The sequence below is a fragment of the Ahaetulla prasina genome, chromosome 5 (genome assembly GCF_028640845.1).
Source record: "Ahaetulla prasina isolate Xishuangbanna chromosome 5, ASM2864084v1, whole genome shotgun sequence".
Classification (NCBI taxonomy): Eukaryota; Metazoa; Chordata; class Lepidosauria; order Squamata; family Colubridae; genus Ahaetulla; species Ahaetulla prasina.
The window spans coordinates 137685376-137704083 of NC_080543.1; the positions used below are offsets into that span (position 1 = coordinate 137685376).

Here is an 18708-nt window from a genome sequence, read left to right on the forward strand (position 1 = left end):
GTTGGACTAGAACAGGGGTCTCCAACCTTGGCAACTTTAAGCCTGGAGGACTTCAACTTCAACAAAGCTGGCTGGGGCATTCTGGGAGTTGAAGTCCTCCAGGCTTAAAGTTGCCAAGGTTGGAGACCCCTGGACCCCTGGACTAGAAGACCTCTGAGATCCTTTCCTTGATTATGTTTTACGTTTTTAAGTCCTAGAAAACATTCATTAGATTAGACATAACCTCCCTCCCTCAACCGTTCATCGTAGGATACATCATCCAGATTCTTTATCATCTTTGTTGCTCTTCTCTGCGCACTTTCTAAGGTCTCAGCAACTGTTTTGTGTTGTGGTGACCAGAGCTGCATGCTTTGACCTCAGCAGCTGATAGCATCTGATAGATATTTCAGGAAATATCAGAACTAATCAGGCTTGTTCTTCTATAGCACATGGATGGAAGGCCATCAAGGACTCCCAAAGCTATAAACTAGACTAAAGTTTAACTTGGAAAGATTACTCCACCAGCTATGATTGTGTTGGGACTCAGCTGTTGGAAAGCCCATATCTTCCAAAGCTTTGAGATCCTTGGAAGGTTGTTTAGATCAGGGGTCTCCAACCTTGGTCCCTTTAAGACTTGTGGACTTCAACTCCCAGAGTCTCTCAGCCAGCAAATCTGGTTGAGGAACTCTGGGAGTTGAAGTCCACAAATCTTAAAGGGACCAAGGCTGGAGACCCCTGGTTTAGATCCCAAGTCTTCAATGTACAACTGTTCATTTAATGATGTCAGGAAACTTCTTAGTTCTAGGTCGGATCTCTCTTTAATGTCCCAAAGGTGCTGCTTTCCTCCCACCCCACCCCCAAGGGGCAACTGGACTTTCTTTGTTATTCCTTGAAGATGTTTCGCTTCTCATCCAAGAAGCTTCTTCAGTTCTGACCAAACGGTGGGGGAATGGAAAGATTTATATCCCTTGCAGTCATGTGGCCATTAGCGCTCTTTCTGAGAATCACTGAAGCCACTTGGAGGTTCCTATGCGCCCTCAGGGTCACTGGTGGCTCAACAGACTAAAGCAGTCTGTTATTAACACAGCTGCTTGCAATTACTGCAAGTTCAAGTCCCACCAGGCCCAAGGTTGACTCAGCCTTCCATCCTTTATAAGGTAGATAAAATGAGGACCCAGATTGTTAGGGGGGCAATAAGTTGACTTTGTATATAAATATACAAATAGATGAGACTATTGCTTAATACAGTGTAAACCGCCCTGAGTCTTCGGAGAAGGGTGGGATATAAATTCAAATTAAAAAAAAACATGAATAGTGCAAATGGGTGTGGAGCCATTTTGGAACTGCTGAAGAACCAAAGAAGCTTCTTGGATGGGAAGCGAAACGTCTTCAGAGAAAAACCAGAAAGTCCAGTTGCCTCTTGAAAAAGCTCCTTTGGCACAACCATGACCTGGATGACTGAGGTATCTCTCTTCCACCCGTTGCTTCTTGTCTCAGGTGCTCCTGATATGGTCTACGAGAGGCTGAGATGCTTTAATGGTTTCCTTCTCTAAGCAAGGAATGAACAGGATGATTAAATTATCTGCTCTTTTCTCAGATGAAAACTAGGATCCTAGCGTTGGGTCGAGAAGGAATGGGACTGCACGGTATCCCATCCTTCTTTCTGTAGATATAAAAAACATTTGTGAATGGAGTTAAATCTGTATTACAATCCTATTCATTGTATTCTGACCGTTACGTGCAGAGGTAGACTTAAAATTCCTGGCATGGTTGCTTAATAGGCTTAGCCATGAGTCAATTCTTGCTAAATTAGAGTAGGGGAAGAATTGCTTGATTCTGCTACATGAGAGATTACACCCACTTTATTATTTAGCCTGAGACAAAGGCATTATTCCGATAGGATGATAGACATATTGGAAATCTCCATTGTCTGAAAAGGAGACTAAGATATCATTAGGTTCACAGAAGTGCTCTTGATGCTTCTTGATAATTTATAGGCAGAAAATCTTTAGCTAGAAGCTTGACGGAAGTCGTCACTTGGTGCAATTGATTGATTGATTCTATTTGTGTCCCACTTTTCTCTCCCTGGGGGCTACTCAAGATGGCTAGCGCAACATTTAAAAACAAACACATGCAAATTAATGCTAAAACCGATGAGCAATTCAAAGCTTGTGGGAGTTCCTGACTGCTCTCTGAGCTGGGTTGTTTTCTTGGAGACGTTTCATTACCCAACTAGGTAACATCTTCAGTGCTCAAGAAGTTGAGCTACCCTAGTTGGGCAGTGAAACATCTCCAAGAAAACAACTCAGGGCTCCAACCCTGAGCTTCAAATAATCTCTTCTATTGGTAGTCCCAAAGGTGCTTTTTCAAGAGGCACCTGGACTTTCCGGTTTGTCTTTTGGAGACTTCTGAAGACTCTCTATTGGTCATTCAAACCTTGTTAAAAGAGAAGACATGTTATGGAGAAGTTATGGAGTTATGGAGAAGTTAGCAGACAAATAAAGCCTCCAAGACAGTAGATTCTCTTGCCAGTAGCAATACAGGGCGATGAAGGCCTCTCCTGTATTTGAGAAAGATGAGCTTCTAACTAGGAAACCTCTCCCAAAGGGCTCCTCTTGAGATCTGAATGCTCCTACAGAGACTGAAATACCAGCTGCTGCTGAGCCCGTTCCTCAGAAGTGGGAGATCAACCCTGAAAGCTGAAGTAACGGACCACCTGTCGGTTCAGCCAAAGCATCGCTTGATCTCTTGTCCTTTGAACTGGTCTGGGGCCCACCTGTTGCATTTCGCATTTTGTTGAGGAGGAGAACTAAGCCAGGCAAAGCCGAGATTCCAACTGCACGGATTAAAACAGGCGCTCAACCAAAGGTCTCCGGTTGGCTCCCACCATGGCAGTTCATTCCAGTCAAGCTCCAGCCCTGGTGGGGTTTTTTCCCTCTTATTTTGTTCAGCAGGAATATATATATATATATATATATATATATATATATATATATATATATATATATATATATATATATATATATATATATATATATATTTGTTTACATTTATATCCCGCCCTTCTCCGAAGACTCAGGGCGGCTTACAGTGTATAAGGCAATAGTCTCATTCTATTTGTATATTTTTACAAAGTCAACTTATTGCCCCCCCAACAATCTGGGTCCTCATATATATAACCAATAACAGAATCCATTAGAATAGAATAGAATAGAATAGAATAGAATAGAATAGAATAGAATAGAATAGAATAGAATAGAATAGAATAGAATAACAGAGTTGGAAGGGATCTTGGAGGTCTTCTAGTCCAACCCCCTGCTTAGCCAGGAAACCATACACAACTTCAGACAAATGGTTATCTAACATCTTCTTAGAAACTTCCAGTGTTGGAGCATTCACAACTTCTGGAGGCAAGTTGTTCCACTGATTGTTTTCAGTATTAGGAAATTCCTCCTTAGTTCTAGGTTGCTTCTCTCCTTGATTAGTTTCCACCCATTGCTTCTTCTTCTGCCCTCAGGTACTTTGGAGAACAGCCCGACTCCCTCTTCTTTGTGGCAACCCCTGAGATATTGGAACACTGCTATCATGTCTCCCCTAGTCTTTTTCATCAAGCTAGTTCCTGTAGCCGTTCTTCCTATGTTTTAGCCTCCAGTCCCCTAATCCTCTTTGTTGCTCTTCTCTGCACTCTTTCTAGAGTCTCCACATCAAAACTCCTCTCTTTCCTTATCTAGCATACTCATATTTTCATGGCCCATTCTGGGGAGGATCGGGTTTAGATGATATTGATAGAATTTAAAAGGCAAGGAACAAATGACCCAGACGTCTTACAAGATGCTTCAAACAAGCCCCAAGCACTTTGCACAGGCAGTCCTAGACTCGAGACCACGATGGCGCCCGACATTTCCCACTGCCAAGCAAGACAGTCGTGGGAGAGAGTTTTGCCATTTTACAACCTTTCCTGCCACCGTCATTAAGTGAACCACTGCAGTTTCTTAAGTTAGTAACAGGGTTGTTAAGTGAACCTGGCTTCCCCCATTTTTCTTTGCTTGTCAGAAGGTCGCAAGAGGGGATCACGTGACCCTGGGACGCTGCAACTATCATAAGTACATGCCAGTTGCCAAGCCTCTAAATTTTGATCAAATTTTGATGGGGATGCTGGAATGGTTGTAAGTGTGAAAAGTGGTCGTAAGTCACTTTTTTTAGTACCATCGTAACTTTGAATATCACAAAACGGGTATTTGTAAGGCAAGGACTACCTGCAATGGCTTTATAAAGTAGATGACTCTGAGATGCACTGGGCTCCACTACTCATTATTCCCAGATAAGGAGGTTAATTTTTAGAGTTTAGTTTATAGGAAGAGGATAGAGGGGTGGTTGTATGGAATCTATTTTATCCTTTCGACTAGGAGCTAGAATATTCTAAAGATCCACTGGGAACTGCCACGAAATAAAAGTTTCAAAACACATTGCTGAAATGAAAATCCCTTATTGTTTTGAGTAACCTCAATCCCCAATCAATAATTCGGAATGGACAGGTAATAATTCAAACAGTGGGGATTCATGGCTATTGTCCAATCTCTTCATTTGTTATGGAAAAATCACGGCAGGCCTGACTTCAATATATTTTCCAAGTTCTTCATGGCAGTAATTAAAGGTTGGAGAAACTGGCTGGGCCAAGTTAGATCCAGTCCTGTCCCACAAAGACATTTTTCCTTTTGGAGTTAAACTCAATTTCTGGTGACTTCATGGATAGAGTTCGTGTCATTTTCTTCCTGAAAATGCAGAAGTGGATTCCCATTTGATTTTTCTTTGGTCACCCAGAATAATTTACAGAACTGATATTCTGGATGGACTCCCATCCAAAAACTGATCAGGTCTGACCCTACTTAGCTTCGTTGCTTAGATAGGGTTAACCAGATCCTACCATCTAACTCACATCTTCTATTTGTTTTTAATTAGTTGAAGGATGTACAACTGTAATACGCAAATCATCTGAGAAAGAGAATATCCATGCACATATGCAATTTGTCCTTTGATCAGATTTTATTCCTGGCAACCACATGGGGCTTTAAAAAGTGGTTTGGCTCTCCCATCTTCCTGGGGCTGAGCGGAAAGACTGACCCAAAGTCACCCGACTGGCATCGAGCCTGAAATGGGACTAGATTTGGCTGACAGGGAGAAGGACTGGCCTGAAGTCACTTACTCCCACTACCCCAGTTTTGGTCACCATATTATAAAAAAAAAGATGTAGAAACTCTGGAAAGAGTGCAGAAAAGAGCAACAAAGACGATTAAAGGCCTGCAGGTTAAAACATATGAAGAACGGTGGCAGGAATTGGGTAGGTCTAATCTAGTGAACCATAAGGAAGGCTGAACGCCAAAGAATTGAGGCCTTTTGAACTCTGGTGCTGGAGAAGACTCCTGCGAGTCCCTTGGACTGCCAGGCGATCAAACCAGTCAATTGTAGAGGAGATCAACCCTGACTGCTCTTTAGAAGGCCAGATCCTGAAGATGAAACTGAAATACTTTGGCCACCTAATGAGAAGGAAGGACTCACTGGAGAAGAGCCGAATGCTGGGAAGGATTGAGGGCAAAAGAAGAAGGGGACGACAGAGAACGAGGTGGCTGGATGGAGTGAGATTAAATGGACTCCAGAGGATGGTAGAGGACAGGAAGGCCTGGAGGAATGTTGTCGCGATGGGTCGGACACGACTTCCTGACTAACAACAACAAATCTAATGAAAAGAAGGACTAGGGGAGACATGATAGCAATCTTCCAATATTTGAGGAGCTGTCACAAAAAAAGAGGGGGTCAACCTATAATAATACATGGATGGAAACTAATCAAGGAGAGAAGCAACCTAGAATTAAGAAGAAACCTCCCAACAGCGAGAACAATTAATGAGTGGAACAACTTCTCTCCAGAAATTGTGGGCGTTCCAACACTGGAGGTTTTTAAGAAGAGCTTGGACAGCCATTGGTCTGAAATCGGTATAGGGTTTCCTGCCTGAGCAGGGGGTTGGACTAGAAGACCTCCAAGGTCCCTTCCAACTCTGTTATTCTGTTACTGAATTGGCTGACTTGCCTAAGGCAGAGTTAGAGCTCAGATTTCCTGGCTCTTAGTCCAGCTTTTAAACCAACTCGACCAACTGGCTCTCAAACAATCACACAAGATTGCAGAAGCTAATAAAATAAATCCAAAATTGGCATCCCATCACTTGGATCTACATTCTTCCTCTTTTTTGTGCGCGCGATGAAAGAGAGAAAAACAAACCCAAATTATTACTTAGATTGTAATAATCCGATTTTCTTTTGCCGAGGCTTCTCCGTATTGCTATTTCTACTAACTGCTTAAAGGAAGACATGCACAGTGCAGGAATTTTGGTCTGCATTATGTACATTAAATTCATTTCATTCTGAGAACAAGGAACATCCTGGGATTATTTTGGAAAAGAAAACTTTCTCAACAGAAGTTGTGGAAGACTTCGGAGTGCTTTTCTAGCCAGGCTGATAATATCGAAAAATAAATATACAAACAAGTGTACAAGAAATATGACGAAAAGATGTAAACTCCCTAGTGTTATTCTGCAAAATTATTGGTGGGAGGCCTCACACCTTTGTAAGGCACCAAATTATATTATAAATAGAATAGAATAGAATAGAATAGAATAGAATAGAATAGAATAGAATAGAAAAGAAAAGAAAAGAAAAGAATAGAATAGAATAGAATAGAATAGAATAGAATAGAATAGAATAGAATAACAGAGTGGGAAGGGACCTTAGAGATCTTCTAGTCCATCCCCCTGCTTAGGGGCGCTTCATCACTGGAAGCTTTCAAGAAGAGACTGGACTGCCATTTGTCAAAAATGGTGAAGGGTCTGTTTGGGTGGGAGTTGGACTAGATGACCTACAAGGTCCCTTCCAATTCCGTTAATCTGTAATCTAAATTGATGGCTCGCTAAGGTTACCTTGGTCCATACATGTGGCTAAAAAAATGAACAAAATTTAGCAACTTCAGTGTTAGGTTTTCACATCCTAGAAAAAGCAACTGCTTGAAATATCTGGAGACTCATAAAAAAATTGCTTTTATCGCTTGTGTGTTGCTTTCACACACAGCTATTTTATTTTCCCCCCATGTGGCCAAGCGCTGAAAAAAGACCAATAGACATTCCGCAGCTCTGCCAAATATTATATTTTGCGCTGGGGAAAGACCGCAGGGAATTGATTCGATTCTGTGAAATCACCAAAATGCCAGAACAGTTGCAACGATCCACAAACGTGTGTGTGTATGTGTGTGTGTGTGTGTGTGTATGTATGTATGTATGTATATGTATGTGTGTGTGTATGTATGTTTGTTTTCTGAGGTTTTCGCGGGTGTTTGTATGTAGGTCTTTGGTTATTCGGGTTTTCTCCCACATAAAATTGGAAGTGTCTTGGCGACGTTTTGACGAAGTCTCATTCGTCATCTTCAGGCTTCAGCTTCGTGTTTCTAGGAGCAATGTGTGATCACAGCTGTTTCTCCCTTTTAACGCCATCGCAGCTGTTTCTCCCTTTTTCAAAACCCCCACTAGCAGTTAAAAAGAAAGAAACAGCTGTGATCACACATTGCTCCTAGAAGCACGAAGCTGAAGCCTGAAGATGACGAATGAGACTTCGTCGAAACGTCGCCAAGACACTTCCAATTTTACATGGGAGAAAACCCGAATAACCAAAGACCGACCGACCTACCTACCTACCTACCTACCTATATATATATATATATAGAGAGAGAGAGAGAGAGAGGGAGAGAGAGAGAGAGAGAGAGAGAGACTTACAACAGTTGAGTTTAGTGACTGTTCAAAACTACAACAGTGAAACACTGAAGAAGCTTACTATTTTTCACACTTACAACCATTGCAGCATCCCCCATGGGGTGGGGGTGTCACATGATAAAAATAGAATAGAATTAGATTTGTTCGGGGACTACATTAATCCAGATCATTATGGAGTAAATTTATCAACTGGGCCACTAGGATTTGAAAATGGCTTGAGGCAGCGAGGGCGAACTTTTTCGGCGCCGAGTGCCAAAAATGGTTGCACGGAAATGTCACACGTGTGCTCGTCGCGCTCCAGAAAAGTCGAACTTCTGGGTTCTAGTGCATATGCACGCCGGCACGCAAGCCCAGCCAGTTTCTGGCACTGCCACACATGTGAAGGGATTGCGCTCTGGAAAAGCCAAACTTCCGGGTTCTAGCATGAATGCAGGTCCAAAGATCAGCTGGCCAGCGCACATGTGCAGGCTGGGTTTTGGCCCTGTCTCGTGTGCAAAGGACAGTTGATTGTCGCGTGTGCAAACAGGCAAGGCTGCACGTGCCAGGCAACATGGCTTCGAGTGCCAGCTGAACTGCCTTTGTTTTTTTCTTTGAAGACATTTTGCTTCTCCTCCAAGAAGCTTCTTCACTCAGAACTGAAGAAGCTTCTTAGATGAGAAGCAAAATATCTTCAAAGAGAAAAAAACCCAGTTGCCTCTTGAAAAAGCACCTTTGGGACAACCAGGACCTGGAGGACTGAGAATCTCCACAGACCTCCAGTGATCACATGAAACCTTGGACAGCATCACAGAACATCTGAGCTGAAAAGTTGTGTGGAACACTTGTGTGATTCCACACAAAAGGTGTGATAGTGATCTCATAACACTACCTAGTTCCCCCCCCCCAAAATGCAAAAAAAGGGGGGGAGGGTAGAGGGGGATCCTGAACCCCAGTAAATCCTGAATTGACTTGTATCCCTTGCTTTGTTTTGTATATCGCTTCTTCCTGGTCTCCAGCTCATGGTTGTATAAGGTCATCTGATGCCACAAGGATGTTGCTAAGTTCAATTGTTTCTATTTATATCTGACTATTTCTAGAAGAAGTTGCAAGTGTGGCTTCTACCGGCCCTTCTCAATGAGTTGCATCAACCTGAACTTCTAGAAGTTCATCCAGGGCCTTGCTTCCTGAAGGTGCTGGAATTGCAACCCACAGGAAGAGGAGGAAAGCCAGCTGAGATGACCAAATGTGGTCCCACACATTCAGAACGTGTCTCGCCATCTAAAAATCTCAAGTTGTTCGGAGTTCAATAGCCCCAAATTGCAAACCCTCGATACTGATAGCCACGTTACCATGAGAACAGCGTCTTACCGTAGGAACTGATTTATCCAAATTCATGGTTAAGTGTATTGTGATAACCTTAACACAGTAATTCCAATTTTCTAGGTTCACATCGATGGCCTTGGCTTGACGGTCATTAAAATATCACGTGAATGCTGCTTCGATGCAATACAAGAAGCCTTCGACTTACAACAGTTCGTTTAGTGACCATTCCAAGTTACAACCGCACTGAAAAAAGTGGCTTCTGACCATTTTCACACTTATGACCATTCCTGCATTCCCATGGACACGTGATCAAAACTGAGACGCTCAGCAAACTGTCTCATATTTATGACAGTTGCAGTGTTCCAGGTTCACATGATCCCATTTTGTGACCTTCTGACAAGCAAAGTCCATAAAAAAGCCAGATTCATTTAACAACCATGTCACTGTAGTGGTTCACCGAATAACAGTTTTAAAATGGGACAAAGTTCCCTTAACAAATGTTTCACTTGCCAACTTTGGGTTCAATTGCGGTCGTAACTCGAGGAATACCTATATTCTTGCTCTTGTTGTTATTATTATTATTATTAATATATTTCTGTTATTATTTCTTCTCAATCCCCTGGCACTTTTCAGAGGCCCGAAATCACCAAATTTCTGTCCGACGGGAGAGTCTCAATTATAATTCTTGGAATTATTTGCAAGGTTTAAGATTCATGCTTGACTTGCCTGGCGCTCTAACAGCAATCATGATCTAATGGAGTTTGGATCAAAAGCCAAACTTCCAGTTGCTCTTAACTGGGAGACGGATGTAACTGGGATGATCCCGGGGTCTCCCAGAGTGGAGTCTAATCTGGCTGGATTGTTGTTCTTTTCACACCTTACGCAAGCCATGTTTACGCAAGCCAGGGATGGGCACATATGGGACAGTGATCAATTTTTTATTTTATTTTTTTGGACCAAGGGTTTGACTTTGTAGCTTTTGCTTCTCACGCACGCATGGAGCAGCTTTGGAAAAATATGTCCAGAGCGCAAGCAAAGCCGGATAGCCGACAGGAAAGCGTACTTGATTAACAGGAAGGTATAATTTACACCCTAGAAAGAGATCCGTGCGAACTCTTCAGATAATTTTTGGATAACCAGCGTGATTCATCCAACTTGACTTCTTGGGGAGGAGCGGGTGGGTGGGAGGCACCCCAAACCACACACACAGTGTCCAAGCAATTAGCATTGTTTCATCGGCTTCTTAATGGGTCCAATCTTCCTTCTGTGGCATACAGAAAGTCCTAGTCTCACAACAGTTCGAACTCACAATGACACTGACAAAAGTGACTTTTGCCCATTTTTCACAGTTATGACGGTCCACACGGTCTCATGCTTTACGTTCGGATGCTTGGCAAACTGGTTCATATTTATGACCGTGGCAGGGTCCCGGGATCACGCGAATCCCCTTTTTGTGACCTTCTGGCAAGCAAAGTCAATGGGGAAGCCCGATTCGCTTAGCGACCAGGTGACTAATTTAACAACAACCAAGGGCCAGGATAGCTCAGGCTATTAAGAAGCCTGTTATTAGAACACAAAGCCTGCAATTACTGCAGGTTCAAGCCCGGCCCAAGGTTGACTCAGCCTTCCATCCTTTATAAGGTAGGTAAAATGAGGACCCAGATTGTTGGGGGGGGCAATAAGTTGACTTTGTAAAAAATATACAAATAGAATGAGACTATTGCCTTATACACTGTAAGCTGCCCTGAGTCTTCGGAGAAGGGCGGGATATAAATGTAAATAAATAAAATAAATAATAAAAAATAACTGCAGCCATTCACTTAACAAATGTGGTGGGGAAATATGGCAAAAGCCGCTCTGGACAAAGGACTTGCTTAGCAATGTAAATTTGGGGCTCAATTTTGGTCCTAAGTAGAGGATTATCTGTAGGGGTATGTTTTAATTCAGCTAGAACTGGCCCTGCCTGATAAACAGTTCTGGACATCACAGGCGGCTTTTAAATGACTTCTGTTAATCAATGCTGCGCTTAATTGGATAAAGGGCCTAGATATTAATATATATCAATAATACAGGTAGTCCTTGACTTATGACCACAGCCGAGCCCAGAATTTCTCCTTGCTAAGTGAGAAATTTGTGAAGTGAGTTTTGCTCCGTCTTGCGACTTTCCTGGCCACTGCAGTTATTAAGGTAGTAACACGGCTGCTAAGTGAACCTGGCCTCTCCTTTGACTTTGCTTGTCAGAAGGTGGCCCCCCCGCCCCCACCCCGGACCCTGCAAATGTCATAAATATGAGTCAGTTGTCAAAAGTCTGAATTTTGATCACACGACCGTGGGGATGCTGCAACGGTCGTAAGTGTGAGAAATGATCCTAAGTCCATTTTTTCAAGGCCCCTGTAACTGGGCAAATGATTCACGTTTATGATGGTTGCAGTAACCGATGTCTCACGTAGCAGCATACATTTTGGGCTCAATTGTGGCCGTTAAGTTGAGGACTACCTGTAATTGATTTGGAAGGGAACCTCAGAGGCCTTATAGCCCAACCCTTTGCTCAAGGCAGGAGCCTTAGACAGACTGACAGATCTGGAAGGGAACCTCAGAGGTCTTCTAGCCCAACCCTTTGCTCAAGGCAGGAGCCTTAGACAGGCTGACAGAGCTGGAAGGGAACCTCAGAGGTCTTCTAGCCCAACCCTTTGCTCAAGGCAGGAGCCTTAGACAGATTGACAGAGCTGGAAGGGAACCTCAGAGATCTTCTAGTCCCACCATTTGCTCAAGGTAGGAGCCTTAGACAGACTGACAGATCTGGAAGGGAACCTCAGAGGTCTTCTAGCCCAACCCTTTGCTCAAGGGAGGAGCCTTAGACAGACTGACAGATCTGGAAGGGAACCTCAGAGGTCTTCTAGCCCAACCCTTTGCTCAAGGCAGGAGCCTTAAACAGACTGACAGAGCTGGAAGGGAACCTCAGAGGCCTTATAGTCCAACCTTTTGCTCAAGGCAGGAGCCTTAGACAGGCTGACAGAGCTGGAAGGGAACCTCAGAGATCTTCTAGTCCCACCATTTGCTCAAGGTAGGAGCCTTAAACAGACTGACAGATCTGGAAGGGAACCTCAGAGGCCTTATAGCCCAACCCTTTGCTCAAGGGAGGAGCCTTAGACAGACTGACAGAGCTGGAAGGGAACCTCAGAGGTCTTCTAGCCCAACCCTTTGCTCAAGGCAGAGCCTTATACCCAGATTGAGGACCCAGATTGTTGGGGGCAAGATGCTGGCTCTGTAAAACCCCTTCGAGAGGGCTGCAAAGCACAAAGTCCAAGTGCTATCGCTATACAGAATAATCAGGTTGGAAGGGTCTCTGGGAGGTCCACTAGTCCATCCCCGTGCCGGAGACAAGAGACCCATATCCCATCCCATTATCCAGGCCCTTTTGGATCCGACCTTCCCCAGGGCCGGGAGGGCTGCGGGTCGCGCCTTACCTGCTTGCGGAGCGCCTCGAAGGCGGCGCTGATGGTGTGAACCCGGGTCCGCTCGCGGGCGTTGGCCAGAAGCCGCCGGGTCTGCTGCAGCGCTTTGATCTCCGAGGCGCCGCCGCTGCCGGCCGGGTCGCTCGGCCGCTTGCGAGGCGAGGCGGAGCACTCGGGGCCGCCGCCGCCGTTATACAAGCCCCGGGCCGGGCGGGCGGGCAAGGGGCTCTCCGGGACCCCCGCCGACGGCGCCTCCTCGGGGAAGAGCGGCCCCGGGCAGCGCAGCGCCGCCGGGAAGGGCGCCTCGACCCCCGGCAGAGCCCCGGCTCCTGGCCCGCCTTCGGGGAAGCTCGGGGGCGGCGGGGAAGCCGGGCGCACGTGCTCCGGGACCCCCGGCTGCCCCCTCCCGCCGCTCCCTCCGCCGCGCAAGCCCGGCCGGCTCCTGCGCTTCAGCTTCTGGATGCCGCGCAACTCCTTCAGGCAAAAGCGCTTCCAGCGCGTCTCCGCCTCCATCAGCTGCAAGTTCTTCATGCCGGGCCGGGCTGGGCTGGGCTGGCCTTGCTTGCTTGCTAAGGGTCGGGCTGGAGCTTTTCCCCGGACGCGGCGGCGGCGGCTGCTTTGGCGGCGCCTTTGCGGAACAGCTGCTGCTGCTGCTGCTGCTGCCTCGCGGTTTTGCAAGCCGGGCTTCGCGCAAGCGGCGCGGACGGGCGGGGGGAGGCTGTCAGCTGAAGTCCCGGCTGCTCTGGCTGCTGATGCCGCTGCTGCAGCGTCGGGGGGGCCGCCCAGCCCAGCCCGCCATCTGGGTTTGCTTAAGCCTCCGTTTGGCACAGGAGACCCCCGGGGGGAGGGAGGGAAGGAGGGAGACGCGATCCGCCGGCCAGGCGCTTCTTCTTCGTCTTCTTTGCGCAGCAGCTGGGTCGATCCACCGACCCCCCCTCTTCCTCCTCCTCCCGTCTCCCCCCGCCCGCTTTTCCTTGGTGGGGCAGTCAGCCGCGCAGCCCCGACCCCCAAGGAGGAAGGGAGCGTGGGGAGGGGAGGGCTCTGAGGTCCGTCTCCGAGGCTGCCCCGCAGGCGGCGACTCTCCTGCTGAGACCATCTGTGCCCATCCTGAAAGCCGAAACGATCCCCAATGCAGAATGAGAGAGTTGGAAGGGACCTTAGAGGTCTTCTAGTCCAGCGGGGGACCGCTGGTGGTCCGTGAGGAAATTTTGGTGGTCCACAGAATATTTTTTATATTGCACTAAATACTATTTATCTTTTTTTTAAAAAAAATCATATTAGTGGTCCATGGGATTTAAAATTATGAATTTAGTGGTCCCTGAGCTCCAGAAGGTTGGAGACCCCTGTTCTAGTCCAACCCCCTGCTTAGGTAGGAGAAGCTATACCATTTTCAGACAAATGGCTGTCCAGTCTATTCTTAAAAACCTCCAGTGATGGAGCATCTACAACTTCTGGTGGCAAGCTGTTCCACTGGTTATTTGTCCTCGCTGTCAGGAAATTCTTCCTTAGTTCCAAATTGCTTCTCTCCTTGATTAGTTTCCATCCATTCTTTCTTGTCCTACCTTCAGGTGCTTTGGGGAATAAGTTGACCCCCTTCTCTTTGTGGCAGCCCCTCAAATATTGGAACACTGCTATCATGTCACCCTTCGTCCTTCTTTTCCTTAAACTAGACATGTCCAGTTCCTGCAACCGTTCTTCATACGTTTTAGCCTCCAGGCCCCTAATCCTCTTTGTTGCTCTTCTCTGCATTTTTTTCCAGAGTCTCAGCAACATTTTTTGTATTTTGGTGACCAAAACTGAACACAATATTCCAAATGTATACACCAGTGCAGCATAAAATAGGATTAATATTTCTTGTGATCTTGATGCTTGTGATGTTGATACAGCCTGGGATTGCATTGGCCTTTTTTGCAGCTGTAGCACACGCCTGGCTCACATCTAAGTGCTTGTTCACTAGGATTCCCAGATCCCTCGCACAGGTACTACTGCTGAGCCAGGTACTACCTTCTATATCTGTCCATTTGGTTTTTTTCTTGCCTAAGTGAAAAACCTTATTCTTCTCACCACTAAATTGCCTTATGTTGGATAAGGCCCAGGTCCTTCTGGATCTTCACTCCATCTTCTAAAGGGTCGGCTATTCCAGCCACCTTGGTGTTGTTTGCAAATTTGATGAGTCCCTCATTCTAAATTGTTAAATCCCCCCTCCCTCCTCGGGATTTGTTAGATTTGCTAGATTTTCTGCTAGATTTGCTAGATTAAATTTGCTAGATCTTCATCAGGAACGGAGAAGAACGAAGACAAACGGACAACCGTTGAAGCACCCAGAGAGAACGTGGGAGGTGGGAAACCAGACTGAGAGCTTGAAGATTGTGTGTGGCGAGCGAAGGACAGAAGACATTCCACCACTCCTGCAAAATAGAGTCGGCTAGCATTGTTTTTCATTCTTGAGCATCTCCTTTGCCAAAATGTTGGGGTGGGGCTGGAACAGTGAGTTGCTTGCTGGGACTCTTTGCAAGGTTCTTTGTGGATATAAAGTCACACGGATGCGCTTCAAACTGGACTCCAGCATAGGAGCAGGCTGTGGTGAGGTCTTCTCGGCCGTAGGGTCTCTCCTGCTATTCTGGATCCTTTTCAGCTTGTTGATCTTGGCAGCGGGCTTGGAGGGAGACAGGCTTCCGTTGAAACCTTGCCTCTGCTAGCTAATGAGATCTTTGCAAGCCAACCGGTTCTCCTGAAGAGCTCTTCATTTTCCATGGCATTTTCACAACGTCCACCATGGTGTCCTGGTGGTTTGGCTGGCAGATTAAGGTTTTGATTTTTTTAAAAAAGATGTGGAGCTAGAAAGAGTGCAGAGAAGAGCAACAAAGATGATTAGGGGACTGGAGGCTAAAACATATGAAGAATAGAATAGAATAGAATTTATTGGCCAAGTGTGATTGGACACACAAGGAATTTGTCTTGGTGCATATGCTCTCAGTGTACATAAAAGAAAAGATACGTTCATCAAGGTACGACATTTACAACACAATTGATGGTCAATATATCAATATATAATGGTTGCAGGAACTGGGTATGTCTAAGTTAATGAAAAGAAGGACTAGGGGAGACATGATAGCAATGTTCCAATATCTCAGGGGTTGCCACAAAGAAGAGGGAGTCAAGCTATTCTCCAAAGCACCTGAGGGTAGAACAAGAAGCAATGGGTGGAAACTAATCCAGGAGAGAAACCGTTGCCAGGGGAGCTTTTTATCAGGTTCGCCTGATACGCCAGTTGCGTCCTTTTCTAGACCGGGCTTCCCTCTGCACAGTCACTCATGCTCTTGTCACATCCCGCCTGGGGCTCCCCTTGAAGGGCACCCGAAAGCTCCAACTGGTCCAGAATGCAGCTGCACGGGTGATAGAGGGAGCACCTCGAGGCTTCCATGTGACACCTCTCCTACGCGGTCTGCACCGGTGGTCTTTCGGGTGCAATTCAAGGTATTGGCTACTACCTTTAAAGCAATCCATGGCATTATTTATTTATTTATTTACATTTATATCCCGCCCTTTTCCGAAGACTCAAGGCGGCTTACAGTGTATAAGGCAATAGTCTCATTCTATTTGTATATTTACAAAGTCAACTTATTGCCCCCCCAATAATCTGGGCCCTCATTTTACCTACCTTATAAAGGATGGAAGGCTGAGTCAACCTTGGGCCGGGCTTGAACCTGCAGTAATTGCAGGCTACTGTGTTCTAATAACAGGCTCCTTACAGCCTGAGCTATCCGCGGCCCGGGTTATCCACGGCATTGGATCGGGTTATTCACAGGACCGCCTACTGCCACCAGTAGCCTCCCATCGACCTGTGCGCTCCCACAGGGAGGGCCTCCTCAGGGTGCCATCGGCCAAACAATGTTGGCTGGCGACCCCCAGGGGGAGGACCTTCTCTGTGGGGGCTCCGGCCCTCTGGAACGAGCTGCCTCCGGGGCTTCGTCAATTCTCTGACCTCTGGACCTTTTGCCAAGAGCTGAAGACGCTTTTGTTCCATCACGCAGGGCTAGCCTAAATGCAGTTTTAAATGGGGTTTTTATTTTTATTTTAGCTTTTCTATGCCATATATTGAATCAGGTTTTTTATATTGTTTTTAACCTGTATTATATGTATTTTTATTGGCTGTAAACCGCCCTGAGTCCTTCGGGAGAAGGGCGGTATACAAATCGAATAAATAAAATAAAATAAAATAAAATAAAATAAATAAATAAACCTGGAACTAAGGAGAAATTTCCTGACTGTGAGAACAATTAATCAGTAGAACAAATTAGAATAGAATAGAATGGAATAGAATGGGATGGGATGGGATGGGATGGGATGGGATGGGATGGGATAGGATAGGATGATAGGATAGGATAGGATAGGATAGGATAGGATAGGATAGAATAGAATTTTTTATTGGCCAAGTGTGATTGGACACACAAGGAATTTGTCTTGGTGCATATGCTCTCAGTGTACATAAAAGAAAAGATACGTTCATCCAGATACAACACTTACAACACTTAATGATAGTCATAGGCTACAAACAAGCAATCAGGAAATTGCCTGCAGGAGTTGTGAATGCTCCAATACTGGATGTTTTTAAGAAGAGGTTGGATAACCATTTGTCTGAAGTGGTGTAAGGTTTCCTGCCTGGGCAGGGGGTTGGACTAGAAGACCTCCAAGGTCCCTTCCAACTCTGTTATTCCATTCTATCAACTTATGTCAACCCTTGGCAGTCAATTTGTGGCCCTGGGTGTCCTCTGGGGATGGAGGGAGGGATGTGCCCATGTTTTCAAGCCTGGTTTTAGCCTTGCAGAAGATTTCTCTTGATGGAAACCAACTTTTGGGATTCACGATGAGCTCCCATTTAAGACATATCTCCTTTAAACTACCTCGAGCAGTTGACTCTTCAAGTCAGAAAGAATTTATTTTATTTTATTTTATTTATTTATTTGTCAAACACAACAGTATATATAAGTATAAGCATGAAATAACCATACGAATTGGATACGAATTGGATACGTAACTCACATTTGGGATGAGATTTGGTGGTGCGATGTTGGGTCTTGAGGGGTTGCAAAAGGGCCCGAGGGTGCGTGGTGTTCCTCAGACCACGAAATCCACGGATCACAAACGGTGATCACATGACCCTGGGACACTGCAACCGCCATAAATAGGAGCCAGTGGCCAAGCATCTGAATTTTGATCACATGACCGGGGGTTGCAACAATGGTCATAAGTGTGAAAAATGGTCATTATCAGGACTGTTTCATGTGGGGATGTGCATTTGTGTGCATGCATAGTCTTTCCACAAGTTCCTTTAGAATATAAAGGCTATGACTAGTTGTAAAAGACCAATTTCAGAAAAGGGAAGACAGAGAAGGAAAGGAAAGGAAAAGAAAAGAAAAGAAGAAAGGAAAGGAAATAAAGGAAAGGAATGGAAGGGAAGAAGGAAGGAAGGAAAGCAAAGGAAGGGAAGAAGGAAAGGAAAGGAACAAAAGAAAAAAGAAAAGGAAGGAAGGAAAGGAAAGAAAGGAAGGGAAAGAAGAAAAGAAAGGAAAAAAAGAAAAAAGAGGAAAAGAAAAAAAAGGAAAGGAAGAAAAGAAAAAAGAAAGGAAAGGAAGAGGGAAAAGAAGGGAAATCAGAAAGGAAGGGAAGGGAAGCAAAGAGATCCAGTTGCTTCAAATTCTGTCCTTCCTTTCCTTTTTATGTGCTTCATCAGATGCTTTCATTATCTGATCTCTATTCCATACATTAAAGTGACACCATGCAAAAATCTGTTTTCAATTTCCCCAAAGTTTTCTCCTCTGCAAAAAAACACACACAAAAAACCCCCAATACTTTTTTTCCCTTTTGCCCTAAGGAATCCTCAACATGTTCCCTCCCCATTCAGCCCCCCACCCCCCGTTTTGCAAGAAACTCCCCCCCCTCCAGATGCATGGAGCTCATTTTCTTATCTGGCTTATCAGCGGGAGTGTGTGTGTGTTTGTGTGTGTGTAAGAACCTGGCCTTCCTTTCATTGTGCAGCCGGCCTGCTCCTTGGGTAGCTTCCTCATTATCATTAAATTCCAAAGTTGGGGTGTGTGTGTGTGAGAAATAAGAACATTATTATATATATATATTTTGGAGATTGAGAAAGCAACAAGCTTT

The 18708-nt window shown here is 45.3% G+C and overlaps 1 protein-coding gene across 1 annotated transcript in view; it reads right to left on the minus strand.

Moving 5' to 3' along the window:
• The window catches only part of ATOH8 (atonal bHLH transcription factor 8), a 29239-nt gene extending 15678 nt beyond the window's left edge, over positions 1-13561 (minus strand). The window contains exon 1 of the mRNA XM_058186417.1: positions 12559-13561. Coding sequence (XP_058042400.1) covers positions 12559-13077 — 519 coding nt within the window. The 5' untranslated portion in view covers positions 13078-13561. The remainder of the gene's footprint in view (positions 1-12558) is intronic.
• Positions 13562-18708: the final 5147 nt, after the last annotated feature.